This window comes from Symphalangus syndactylus, chromosome 20, assembly GCF_028878055.3.
Source record: "Symphalangus syndactylus isolate Jambi chromosome 20, NHGRI_mSymSyn1-v2.1_pri, whole genome shotgun sequence".
NCBI lineage: Eukaryota > Metazoa > Chordata > Mammalia > Primates > Hylobatidae > Symphalangus > Symphalangus syndactylus.
The window spans coordinates 25,679,676-25,693,527 of record NC_072442.2 but is presented as its reverse complement, the minus strand read 5'-3'; the positions used below and the strand labels follow the sequence as shown (position 1 = coordinate 25,693,527).

General features: G+C 39.2%; 1 protein-coding gene across 5 annotated transcripts in view; it reads left to right on the top strand.

The window, feature by feature from the left end:
* The window catches only part of ACACA (acetyl-CoA carboxylase alpha), a 275,744-nt gene that overhangs the window by 168,628 nt on the left and 93,264 nt on the right, over window positions 1-13,852 (top strand). For all 5 annotated transcript variants that reach the window (XM_055257045.2, XM_055257046.2, XM_063628639.1 and 2 more), the window contains 5 exons: window positions 316-531; window positions 1,343-1,498; window positions 4,320-4,523; window positions 11,385-11,540; window positions 13,634-13,780. In XM_055257045.2, coding sequence (XP_055113020.1) covers window positions 316-531; window positions 1,343-1,498; window positions 4,320-4,523; window positions 11,385-11,540; window positions 13,634-13,780 — 879 coding nt within the window. The remainder of the gene's footprint in view (window positions 1-315; window positions 532-1,342; window positions 1,499-4,319; window positions 4,524-11,384; window positions 11,541-13,633; window positions 13,781-13,852) is intronic.

The window sequence follows — 13,852 nt, the reverse complement described above, 5'->3', positions numbered from 1 at the left end:
ACATTAAATGCTGTAAGAGTTCTAAGGAAATTGAGGATTTTTTGTTTGTTTTTAATGCATATCATCACCACTTGTAAAATCATAAATGATGAAAGTTTAGGAATATCATCCTATAAAGTACTTATATAATAGGTACTTTAGTGCCTAATCTTATGTAAGCTATAGCATTAGCCTTGAACGTAGCTCATTTTTGTTGCTCATTAGCACATCATAGCTTATGTCTCTATTTTCAGGCATCTCTTTTACATTCACATTCAAAGTATAGTTTTGTAACTGCCTCTTGTGAGCTGTTTTTTCTCTGATTCTTGTACTCAGTTTGAGGAGGATCGTATCTATCGTCATCTGGAACCTGCTCTGGCTTTCCAGTTAGAGCTGAACCGGATGAGAAATTTTGACCTCACTGCCATTCCATGTGCTAATCACAAGATGCACCTGTATCTCGGGGCAGCCAAGGTGGAAGTGGGCACTGAAGTGACAGACTACAGGTTCTTTGTTCGTGCAATCATCAGGCATTCTGATCTGGTCACCAAGGTGGGTGCTGTACTTTTATAGGATGTTATCCTTGAGGGAAGGGACAGAGTAATAGATATGATTCAAAATTAGGTTTTATGCTTCTGCTGAGAGAGAGCATAAAAAAAAAATCAGGTTTTCATTTTTTGACTCAAGGTTCTTGTTCTATTTCAATGTTTACAAAAGTAAATATTTCATATAATAAAGGTTTTTTTTTTACAAAGCAGAAAGTGCATCTGAAAAAAAATAAAAAATGAAGGCTCTTTTTCCACTTTAATTTGATTTTTCTTGGTAGCAGAAGCATAATAGCACTCAAGAAAAGAAAAAGCATACAAACAGAAAAATCATAGGAAGAATTGGGAGATGATAGAGCATAAGGAGATAAGTTAGGAAAGAGGTGATCCCATTGTACACCTGTCTAGAGGTATGAGTAGTGTCTGTATATAGCAAGGCACTTCCTGATGTGTTCATTATTATTATATCCCATAGCCGTACCCTTTCTTCAGCTTTTCCTTTCTAAATAGCTCTGTTTCGCATATGTGAAATATCATCCTATTGAACTTACAGCTATGGGGATGCCCAGTATTTCTACCTCTTGGAAAGGAATGATATACTAAGAGTAAGGAGAAAGGGCTAACATGGACTCTTTATCTGGCCCTTGCCTGCCCCTGCTCCCTGTGGTTACTGGACTGACTCTAGGGAGAAAGATAAACAATGTCTTCACCAAGTGCCTTATGATTCATGACATACTGCCGCTTAAGTGATTATAATAGCCATTTCTTTATTGCCTCTTTTAAACTACATTAATGCTGATTATTTTCTTCCTGTATAGGAAGCTTCTTTTGAATATCTGCAAAATGAAGGGGAGCGGCTACTCCTGGAAGCCATGGATGAGTTGGAAGTTGCTTTTAACAATACAAATGTCCGCACTGACTGTAACCACATCTTCCTCAACTTTGTGCCCACGGTTATCATGGACCCGTCAAAGGTACATTTCTCCTTAGCTTCTCTCCCGGCACTAGCAAGCATAAGCACAGAAGTTCATTCATATTTATCTCACTTGGACTTGGAAACAGGTACTCCTTGTTCAGGCTGTTGTGCCGTTAATCTGTAAAGTTTATAGAATGTTTATAAGATTGAGTTTCTGGGACAGTGTCAAAAATTTGATATAGCCATTGAAAAAACAGTTCTCAAAACTGAAGGTTTTGGTGTTAGCTTGCTGTATAAGCAGTACAAAAACGTGAAAACATTTTCTTTTGTTGGTACCTGTTTTATGATATTTGCCATAATAGTGGTCCTGTTTTGTATTATTCCCTACTATTTCTCATCTGGAATTATTAATTTTACTGTTACTAAGCATTTTGGCTAAATTACTGCTTCTGTGCACTAAATGTTAATTACCTGGTGACCTTAGTGAGATAATGCACCTTTTCAAAGTGTCTAACCCAGCTCTCTTTAGTGTTTTTCCACAGGGAGAGAATTTGGCTGATAAGGAATTTCACATGTATTATGTATATTTTCTTCCCTGAGGGTCTATTCTGAAATGCATTCTATATAATTTAAGGAAGAAAAACAAGGTGATTCTGTACTTGACCTTTTATCCCCGGTGTAATAAAGACAGGCTGCTCTCTGTTTCTGCTCCCTCTAATGCTTTCTTTCTTTTCTTTTCTTTTTTTTTTTTTTTTTTTTTGAGACAGAGTCTCACTCTATTGCCCAGGCTGGAGCAATGGCACCATCTCAGCTCACTGCAACCTCCACCTCCCAGGTTCAAGAGACTGTCATGCTTCAGCCTCCCCGAGTAGCAGGGACTACAGGCATGTGCCACCACGCCTGGCTAATTTTTGTATTTTTAGTAGAAACGGGGTTTCACCATGTTAGTCAGGCTGGTCTCCAACTCCTGACCTCAAGTGATCTGCCTGCCTCAGCCTCCCAAAGTGCTGGGATTACAGGTGTGAGCCACCGTGCCTGGCCCCTTCTAACTCTTTCTATCATGATACTGTGGAATTTGGATAGGAGAACCAGTATCTCCCTTTTTCAAGATCAATTGTAGGCATGAATTTTTGCTGCTGCTGCTACTGCTTTTTTTTTTTCTTTTTCTTTTTTTCTTATAGAGACAGGGTCTTGCTATGTTGCCCAGGCTAGTCTTGAACTCCTGGCCTCAAGCGATCTTCCTGCCTCAGACTCCCAAAGTGCTGGGATTACAGGCATGAGTCATCATGCCTGGTAGGCTTTTGCTTCTTGAACTTAGTTTCTGAGATCTGAGAAGTAGTTTTCTACCTTTTTCCCTTCAAAATTCCAAGCTAATGATGGGTTGCTTTAGCCTGTAAGGAACGCCAAGGTCAAGGCTACTCATTTGACTCAAATCTCATCATCTAGTTTAAGCAAAACTTCTCCTAAGCATTCTGGGACTAATAAGCTGGGAGACTTAAAACATGGCATGGACACTATACAGCTGTATTTTTTTTTAGATTTGGCCTACCTTTTCTCTGAGTTTTTCAGATCAGCCTCTGCTTTCATTCTAACCACCCATATACACTGGCTCTGCTTTTCTTTTTTTTTTTTTTTTTTTTGTTTTTTTTTTTTGAGGTGGAGTCTCGCTCTGTCGCCCAGGCTGGAGTGCAGTGGCGCAATCTCGGCTCACTGCAAGCTCCGCCTCCCGGGTTCACACCATTCTCCTGCCTCAGCCTCTCCGAGTAGCTGGGACTACAGGCGCCCGCCACCATGCCCGGCTAATTTTCTAATGATAGATAGCTGCCAATTTTCTGTTGGCTTTTGTTCCCTCAAGAAAAGAATGGATAAATATCTCTTGATTAACAAACAAGTGTGATAATAGAGAGTTTAACTCTCTGAAATTCATTCTAACTTAAAATTTGTGGTGCAGAAACAAACTGCAAGGGTGGCACATGCTGCTAAAGAACCACAAGAGAAAGGGAATGTAAGATATTCTTGATTTTCTAAGAAGTTGAGGAAGCATTTTAGAAAGATACTTCATTTAAGGAAACATTAATTTCGAATAGCATGTTCTAGCTGCATTATGTTCTATGCAGCCATGTTGGGGAAAAAAGTTTTGCTTTAGCATGTAAATAACAAGAAATCATGTCTAAGGCCATTTAGTTAAAATAACTGTCCTACCCCTAAAAACTGAGAGCATTAAGCTGCCTTGGTATAAACTCAGAGAAACCTGGGAACATCTGCCCCATCTTCTTAAATCCTAGATGGACTTAGCAGTGGCCAAGCTTCAGAGCTCTGTTTAGAGAGAATGTTCTAGCACCACCTACAAATTGCCTTTCTTTAATTTGTGCAATTTACCAAGAGACATATATTATAAAGTTTAATAAAATTGTATGGAAAAAAGCTCATGGTGGTAATTGCTGTGTTTATTTAAAGTCCTGTAAGTGCAATGAAACGTAGTTACCATGCATATAAATGCTACTTAATAGCTATTTAGCTAGAGATTTTATTCTTATTTGGAGCTTCCTCTTAAATCCCATGGCTTGTAATTTTAGATATTGCAGATCTTTGATATAGAATATGAATATAATTGGGAAAGAGGAAGGAGTTGAAGAGATTTGGGTGTTATTATCCAGAGAAAACCACTGAAATGCCAGGCCAGCATGAAATTGTCCCTGACTTGTTCCAAGAAAGAATAGTTTGGGGAGAAACTATCTGACCACTTTTTGTAAGGTGTGCATCTCCACAAACCAACCTGTTTTTTTTTTTAGCCTTTCCTTCTCAAATATGAGCAGACCTGAAACAGGTCTTAGTTACAAGATATTTAAATTTTGTGCTTGGTGATGTGTCTGTGTCAGATTGAGGAATCTGTGCGGAGCATGGTAATGCGGTATGGAAGTCGCCTGTGGAAATTGCGTGTCCTGCAGGCAGAACTGAAAATCAACATTCGCCTGACGCCAACTGGAAAAGCAATTCCCATCCGCCTCTTCCTGACAAACGAGTCTGGCTATTACTTGGATATCAGCCTATACAAGGAAGTGACTGACTCCAGGACAGCACAGGTACAATACTCAAACAGGCTCCTCAGAGTTTTGATTTGGTCCTACAGATAAGACACTCATCCTTGTTATAGAAGACCCAAACTCACAAATCCCATTGGTTCACCTGGTGGGGTTATCCTCTGTAAGATTAAATGATTGTATGAATTTGAAAAACTTCATCTGCCTTATAAGATTTGCCTATGTTCTCTATCATGGATGTTATAAAACCCTTAACCATTTGTCATGTATTGGTAAGCACTAACAGATGCCAAGTGAACCTGACTCCAGAGGTTATTCTGCAATTTAGGCTCTTTTTTTAGAGGGCTCGTGGGTTATTTCAGCAATCTAATCTCTGGTCTGATGCATCCTTTCTGTTTTCACCATAATTAAACTACTCATTGGCAAGTGAAGAAAAGAGAATTGTTGGATTTATGTCGCCAACTTCTATGTTAAAGAAGGAAAATTTCAACATAGTATAGTGGCATGAGCACTACCATCATCAGTGTCTATCATATTTATCTATTGTGTTCTGTTTCTGTTTTTATCATATTTATTGTGTTATCTATTATGTTGTTCCCTTTCCTTCAAAGATTTCAGGGTGTCATATATTATACAAGAGCAAAGTGGCAAATTTAAACCTGTTTTCAGGTAGGAAAATTGAGAATGTAAAAATAGAAAGTGAGTCAGTACACTAATTCTGTGAAACAGAGAATTCCCTTTTAATCTTTTTTACTACGTTGGTTTCTAAATATTTGGGCTCTTTACTATGATACTGAAATTAGGTTGGTTCACCATTGTTCACATTTTTTAAGAACTAGGATATTTTATGGCTTTGGCCTGAATTCAAGAATTGCATTTCTTCTGATTAAAGGATGAACATGCTCCAGTATACATAAACAAGGGTTTCAGTCTATTCCGTGCTTTGGGTGCCAGGGAGAGATTATGTGTCTCTTGTTTTTATCCATATCCTTTTAAATCCAGGAATAGAGTCAGGAAAATATATTTTTCAGTCTTTTGAAGATGAATTTTTAAAAATCTCAGTTTGGACAGTTGTCAGAATGACCTTTCATTTTGTGCTTTGATTCTCAGTGAGGTGGCTAGAGAAATCTATCCTATGAGAAGTGAGCAGTTAAAAACAGAGAGAGAGAGTGCACAAGAGCGTGAGTGGTGACCAAGAGAAAGAGTATTCAATACTTTTTGCTGTATTTGATGTTTTTTTAGTGCAACTTTAAAGACATTTTCAGTCAAAGCTTTCAATGGGTAGGGATGTTTTTAATTAACTTCTACAATAGCTTCAAGGCAGGTCTATTCTTGTGAAAAGTAAGATGGCCACTTGAGATTTTAATGTTTTTGATAAATATGTTTGTTCTTCATAACTACTTTCTTTCTTTCTTTTTTTTTTTTTCCTTTCCTTTATTAGGAAACTCTGAGATTTCCCTCATGCTAGCTAATGGTGACACAGGAGTGTGAAAGGCACAGATGCCTTCAATCAGGGTTTAGTATTACACATGGTACAAAATAAGCACACAATAAGCATCTGAAAGAATGAACAAACCACCTTCAGCCTGAAGGAGAACACTTTTTACCTAGGGTCCTGCATATTTTAAAAGCCCAGGAGGAAGAGGTCTTCTACGGACTCTTCACCTGAGAGAGTTCAAGAGCTACTGCCACATGGGAACTAACTTTTGAGCCTGTGGCTAGAGGTGGGAACTGACAAAAGGAGCAGCCTCCAACCCAGTTCTGGTGCTCCTAATGCCTACATGGTGCTTATTGTCAAACTGTTTTTCCCTTTCTTTAATGAATCATTGTATGAAGTTAATACAGAACCATGTCTGTTATTCATTCATTTGTTTTTTAATTTAATATTGATTGACTACTTATAGTATGTCAGGCACTATGCATATAAAGACAAAAAGCAAACTGTACTCAAGAAATTTACATCACAACGGAAGAAGACAAATGATTTGTTTCTCTGTGGCAAATATGTGCTATTATAAATAAGTACAGGGTTCTAAGGGAGCAGACTATAGGTCAGAAATTATTTTCTAAAATCTTTTTGATGGCTTCTGGTGAAAGGTGTGTGATATATAAAATGTGTACATATTGTCATGAACTTCTAAAATACATACTTTACAGTTTTTAGTTACTGCGTTCATTATAGTAGAAAATGGAACTAACATAGATAGTTGAGTATTCAGGAACTGAATTCTCAATAAGGAACAAGGTTGATTGGCTTGAGTTTTATTTTGTTTCATTTTCCTCATACAGTCTTTGTAGTATAGGCTGTAATGAACACCGATGTCAGGCAGTCATAATGGGGAGAAGAGATTTGGGTAATCCATTGCATAAGTGAATTGATTTCCAAGGTGCAGTGTAAGAGAAAAATAACATTTTAGGCTGGGCGCAGTGACTCACGCCTGTAATCCCAGCACTTTGGGAGGCCAAGGCGGATGGATCACCTGAGGTCAGGAGTTTGAGACCAGCCTGACCAACAAGGTGAAAGCCCGTCTCTACTAAAAATACAAAAATTAGCCGAGCGTAGTGGCAGGGGCCTGTAGTCCCAGCTACTCAGGAGGCTGAGACAGGAGAATTGCTTGAACCCGGGAGGTGGAGGTTGTAGTGGGCGGAGATCATGCCACTGTGCTCTAACCTGGGCAATGGAGCAAGAATCCGTCTCAAAAAAAAAGAAAAATAACATTTTAAAATCATCTTTGGGTCGGGCATGGTGGCTCATACCTGTAATCCCAGCACTTTGGGAGACCAAGGTGGAAGGATCACATGAGCCCAGGAGTTTGACAGTAGCCAGCACAGCAAGGCAAGACCCTGTCTCTACCAAAAAAAAAAAAAAAAAAAAAATAGCCAAGCATGGTGTCCTGCACCTGTAGTACAAATTACTCAGGAGACTGAGGCAGAAGGATCACTTGGACCCAGGAGTTTGAAGCTGCAATGAGCTATGATTGTGACACCACACTCCAGCCTGGGCGAGAGAGTGGGACACTGCCTCTAAAAATAATAAATAACACCTTTATTGAAGTGTAATTTACATATAATAAAATGGACTCGTTTTGTATGTACAGTTCAATTCATTCTGTCAAATGTATACACCATGTAAGTACTATCACAGTCGTGGTAGATAACATCTCATCACTGCAGAAAGTTCTCTTATTTGCCTTTGCAGTCAAAAGTAGAAGCACCAACCCCGGCCTTAGGCAACCACTGATCTGCTTTCTGTTACTATAGATTGGTTTTGCCTGTCCTAGAATTTAAATCGAACAGTGTGTACTATTTTGTGTCTAGCTTATTTTACTCAGCCTAGTGTTTTTGAGGTTCAGCCATGTTGCATAGATTATGTGTATGTTCCTTTTCATTTTTGGATAGCATTCCGTTTCATGGATTTTTTTTTTTTTTTTTTGAGACAGGGTCTCACTATCTTGCCCAAGCTGGAGTGCAGTATTGTAATCATAGCTGACCACAGCCTCGACCTTCTGGGCTCAAGCAGTCCTCCCACCTCAGCCTCCTAAGTAGCTGGGACTAAAGGTGTGTACCACCATGCCCAGCTAGTTTTTAAATTTTTTTAGAGACAGGGTCCCACAATGTTGCCCAGGCTTGTTTCAAACTCCTGGATTCATAGGACCTTCCCACCTTGGCCTACCAAAGTGCTGGGATTACAGGTGTAAGCTGCCATACCCAGCCCCATTTAATGGATTTATTGAAATTTTTACATTCATTTATCAAAATGTTTATATTCACAGATATGTTTTGGCAGGTAAGGTGACTAACTGGGAGCTCTGACATGTTCCAAGGAAACAAGGCTTTCCGAGTTTCCATCAGATATAGCTTTGACTAGCAAGGGGCACCCCCAAAGGGCAGGCAATATCTTGACACTGTTTTCATTTCTATTTCATTTGGGGATTGGTGACTGCCATCTCAGATATTAGATGGTTCTTTATGAATTAATGGAAGGAATGGTGAGAATAGAAGTCTCTATTGAGTAGGAGAGAGTAAACTAAGACCACATGCTTGTGATGATAGATTACAACGATTTGTGTGAGGAGTTACATGTATATTTCCTAAGTCCATATTCAAATCATGGATATTAAAACTGGCTGGGCGTGGTGGCTCACACCTGTAATCCCAGCACTTTGGGAGGCCGAGGTGGGCAAATCAGCTGAGGTTGGGAGTTTGAGACCAGTCTGACCAATATGGAGAAACCCCATCTCTACTAAAAATACAAAATTAGCTGGGTGTGGTGGTGCATGCCTGTAATCCCAGCTACTCGGGAGGCTGAGACAGGAGAATTACTTGAACCCAGGAGGCAGAGGTTGTGGTGAGCCGAGATTGCACCATTGCACTCCAGCCTGGGCAACAAGAGTGAAACTCTAGTTCTCATTTTCTTTTCTTTCTTTTTTTTTTTTCTTTTGAGACGGAGTCTCGCTCCATCACCCAGGCTGGAGTGCAGTGGCATGATCTTGGCTCACTGCAAATTCCGCCTCCCAGGTTCACACCATTCTCCTGCCTCAGCCTCCCAAGTAGCTGGGACTACAGGTACCCCCTACTACACCTGACTAATTTTTTTTTTTTTTTTGTATTTTTAGTAGAGATGGGGTTTCACTGTGTTAGCCAGGATGGTCTCGATCTCCTGACCTCATGATCTGCCTGCTTTGGCCTCCCAAAGTGCTGGGATTGCAGGTGTGTGAGCCACTGCACCCGGCCCTCTAGTTCTCATTTTCTTATTTTCCAAGATAACCTGTTGATGGACATTTGGGGTTTTATTTCCTAGTTTGAGCTATTAGTAGTAATAAAGCTGCTGTGAACATTCTTTTACAAATCTTTGTGTAGATATATTTTTATTTCTCTTGGGTAAATATGTAAAAGTGTAATGGTGGGACACAGTAAGCATATGTTTAACTTTATAAGAAATTGACAAACTGCCAAAATATTTGTACCATTTAAATTTCTGCCAGCAATATACATATGTACCTAGATTGTTTTCTCCAGTCCCCTTCCTCAGTGCACGATTATGTTGCTTGACTATGACCAGCCTGTCTTCATCCCAAAGCTTGGCCAAACCGAGTCTCAAGGTCTTGTCTCTCTTAACAGACGAGAAATGTAGCTCTAGGAACCTGCTGCGTTTACCCCATTTTCTTATTTTGATTCAGCTTACTTGCTCTGAGTACAGTTTTCTCATATTGTACCCTTGCCTTACTTAACACTTTGAATCTCTTAAAACATTATTGCTTTTACTGTCACATTCCTAAGACATTACTAATTCTGCTTCCCCCAGGGTGACTTTTCCTATTGACCTTGTGTAAGAGGACTGGGAGCTCTAGTCTCTGGGCCTTTAAAGCAGCCTGAGAATGTTTTCCCCAGAACAGGACCTGATTGACAAATTAGCAGAACACTCATTCCTCTGAGCTAAGGGGCTAAGGATTTATAGATGAACTGTACCCAGGATTTAGGAAAGTACTTAATTCTATTCCTGTGCATGTATGTCAGGTCCACAAATCTATTCATTAATGGTAGACTTGTGCTTATTTTGTAGGTCTGAATAGATATGTAGGTATACACCTACCCTTACATCCCAATCTCCATTTGTATTCACTGCATTGGGAATTTACATTTTATGTATCCATGCATGAAGTGCCTAGTTTAGTGTTATACAACCTCTGGGCACTCAATAAATATTAATTGAATTGAAATAATGGCATCCCTTATAAATATTCATAAGCAAATAAAACTATCTAAATATATGGAGTATGAAGCACTCCTCTAGAAATATTTGAGTTAAAATGATTAAAAACCAGTGTAGTGATTTCATTATGTGACAATATAGGTATTGCAGGAGCTATTCACTAGTTGTAGACAGTATCCTGAGAAGTAAATACGTGTATATATATATAATGTTTTTTAATATGCATAATTTAATATAATATGGTTATTTTACTATATGTAAAATATGAGGCTATGTCTCATGGGCTAACAAGAATTAACTATCTAGATGGATGGATGAAATCCACTTCTGGCAGAAATCTTTGAAGCCTTTGCATAGCTAGTAATACTTATGAAGTACTATCTAATCAAGTGGGTTAAAGGACTAAAGCACAGATGATATAGTAGAGTCTTGATCTGGCCTTCTGCCATTGAGGAAAGAAGAGAATTATCTTTACTGCATAGCTGTTCTTCAACTTCAACACTAGGGCTGCTCAGACTGGTTAGTTGATGTACTTCATTTCTGAGTATATGAGATTCAACTCACTTCAGATGCCTAACATGGTCAGTCTGCCTTTGAGATGTGAAATGTGCACCATGCTTTCCTGTTTATTTCCTTTTTTTTTTTTTTTTGGATATGGAGTCTTGCTCTGTCGCCCAGGCTGGAGTGCAGTGGCGCAATCTCGGCTCACTGCAAGCTCCACCTCCTGGGTTCATGCCATTCTCCTGCCTCAGCCTCCTAAGTAGCTGGGACTACAGGCGCCCGCCACCACGTCCAGCTAATTTTTTTGTATTTTCAGTAGAGACGGGGTTTCACCATGTTAGCCAGGATGGTCTCGATCTCCTGACCTCATGATCCGCCCGCCTTGGCCTCCCAAAGTGCTGGGATTACAGTTATGAGCCACCGCACCTGGCCTGCTTTCTTGTGGATTTCAACTAATCTAAAAGTGAGAGCAGTTATGGTGTATGGCTGGTTATATATATATTTTTTGGAGTTGGTTAATCTGTGGAGAGATGAGAGCACCAAGTACCCAATGTTAAGAGGCATATCTCAGCTACTCAACCTACCAAAAATGTTTTTGAAGAGATAACATTTGTGCAAAAAAGCCCCTCTAGGCAGCTCTCTGATTTTTTTCTGTCTCTTAACTCCCCATTCCATTTTTTTTCCTGCAGATCATGTTTCAGGCATATGGAGACAAACAGGGACCACTGCATGGAATGTTAATTAATACTCCTTATGTGACCAAAGACCTGCTGCAATCAAAGAGGTTCCAGGCGCAATCCTTAGGGACAACATACATATATGATATCCCAGAGATGTTTCGGCAGGTAAGATGCCAAACTGGAGGGTCTGACATGTTCTAAGGAGGCAAGGTTTCCCTGAATTTCCATCAGATGCGGTTTTGGCTAGAAGGGGGCACTCCAAAGGGCAAGAAATACCTTGACACTGTTTTCATTTCTATTTCGTTTGAGGGTTGGTGACTGCCAACTCAGATATTGGATGGTTCTTTATGAATTAATGAGAGGAATGGTGAGAATAGAAGTCTCTATTGAGTAGGAGAGAGTAAACTAAGATTATATTCCTGTGGTGATAGTTTACAGTGACTTGTGTGAAGAGTTACATGTGTATTTCCTAAGTCTGTATTCAAATTATGGATATTAAAAAAGAGATCTGATACTTTAGTTCTCATTTTCCAATATAACCCTGGTTCCTAGTTGATACCCTAGATTAATATGATGAGAATCAATATAGATAACATAGACAAATGGATATAGAGTTCATGGTACACAGTTTAGAGTATAAGTTCTTTTGTGGGAGATTTGTTATAGCTGAATAAAAACTAGCATGAGAAATATGACATTATGAATCTCAACCTCTATATGAAAATAAATTCCTTCAATCTGTATGGTGAATCATCTCTATGCTGCAGATTTTTCTTCTATCAATAGAAGGCAAGAAAAGTGTATCACCAGTAGAAAATGCAACCGGGCGCGGTGGCTCACGCCTGTAATCTGAGCACTTTGGGAGGCCGAGGGGGGCGCGGATCATGAGGTCAGGAGATTGAGACCATCCTGGCTAACACAGTGAAACCCTGTCTCTACTAAAAATACAAAAAATTAGCTGGGTGAGGTGGCAGGCGCCTGTAGTCCCAGCTACTCAGGAGGCTGAGGCAGGAGAATGGCGTGAACCCCGGGGGGCGGAGCCTGCAGTGAGCCGATATCGCGCCACTGCACTCCAGCCTGGGCGACAGCGAGACTCTGTCTCGAAAAAAAAAAAAAAGAAAATGCAACCAATAAAGAATAAGGTATCAAAAGAATACTGAATTTGTCCTTTTTTTAAAAAAATCTATGAATATAGGATTTTTCCAAGTCTCCTAGTCAATACTACCAGTATTACCACATTTGAATTTTAGTAAAGTAATATATGTGGCCTTAGTAAATAGTCTATGTAGAATTCCTGTGTTATTCACAAATACAAGAGATTACCTTTATGCAACCATTTGTTTACAAGTTCTGTCTCCTGAAAGATACCTTCATTTGGTATTTCCCTTTTATAGCATTGCTAGCCTGAAAGCTGAGTGTTACTTCTGTTTCCCAATGCCAATGCTATAAATATAATATAAATCACATTCTCTATAAATATAATATAAATCACATTCTAAGTAATTCTTCCTATATAATAGGCATAAACACAGTGATTAGGACACATAGGTATGTATGAGTCATTTGGGATTCAAATGTTGCTTTGAGGCAAGCAAAGAAAGAGCTGAACTAGCTCCCACTTCACAAGGGATTTATTTATAGGAAGTTGGAAATGGAAATCGTAATATTTTTTAAATGAATTGGTATATCTGTTTTTTTCAAAATTGAGCAGAATTGATCTGCACATTTACAAATAGTCACACACATCTAGTGAGCTAATTCCTGTGTGTGGTCCTATAGCTATGAAAAATATTAGAAAGAGATTTCTTCCCTGGAATTTCTAGTAGAAACTTCATTCTGGCCTTCTTGGATTTTCTTTTTATTAGCTGAGCGTCATGTCATTTTCCTGGATATTTCTTTGTTGTCAAGTTTCTTTAGGATTTTCTTTTTCTTTAAGGAGTTGATGCTACTTATTTAGTTTTTTAATTTTAATATTCCTAGGATAGTGTTAGGTCTTTCCTGTTTGTTAATGCTCTGGTGCTGATTTGGAATCACTCAGTAGTTTGACGTTGTTGGAAAAGTGCCTGACTTTTGGCATGTAAAAAATAATTACAAATCTATTTTAACTGAGAACGGGAGCTGGAGAATTTAGTCTAATGTTTACACTCTGCAGAACACTTGGAAAAGAAGGCAAAACCAGATTGACTGAATCTTAATAATTATTTTTGTCTATATTGAAATTATTGTGACTGATTAGTCAAACTTCTTTTCTCCACTAGTCCCTGATCAAACTCTGGGAGTCTATGTCCACTCAAGCATTTCTTCCATCTCCCCCTCTGCCTTCTGACATGCTGACTTACACCGAACTGGTATTGGATGATCAAGGTCAGCTGGTCCACATGAACAGGCTTCCAGGAGGAAATGAGGCAAGTAGTTGAAACCCCCCTTCCCTTTCTTATCTCTGTGCCCACTAGTACCAGCTTTCTGTGAGATGGTCA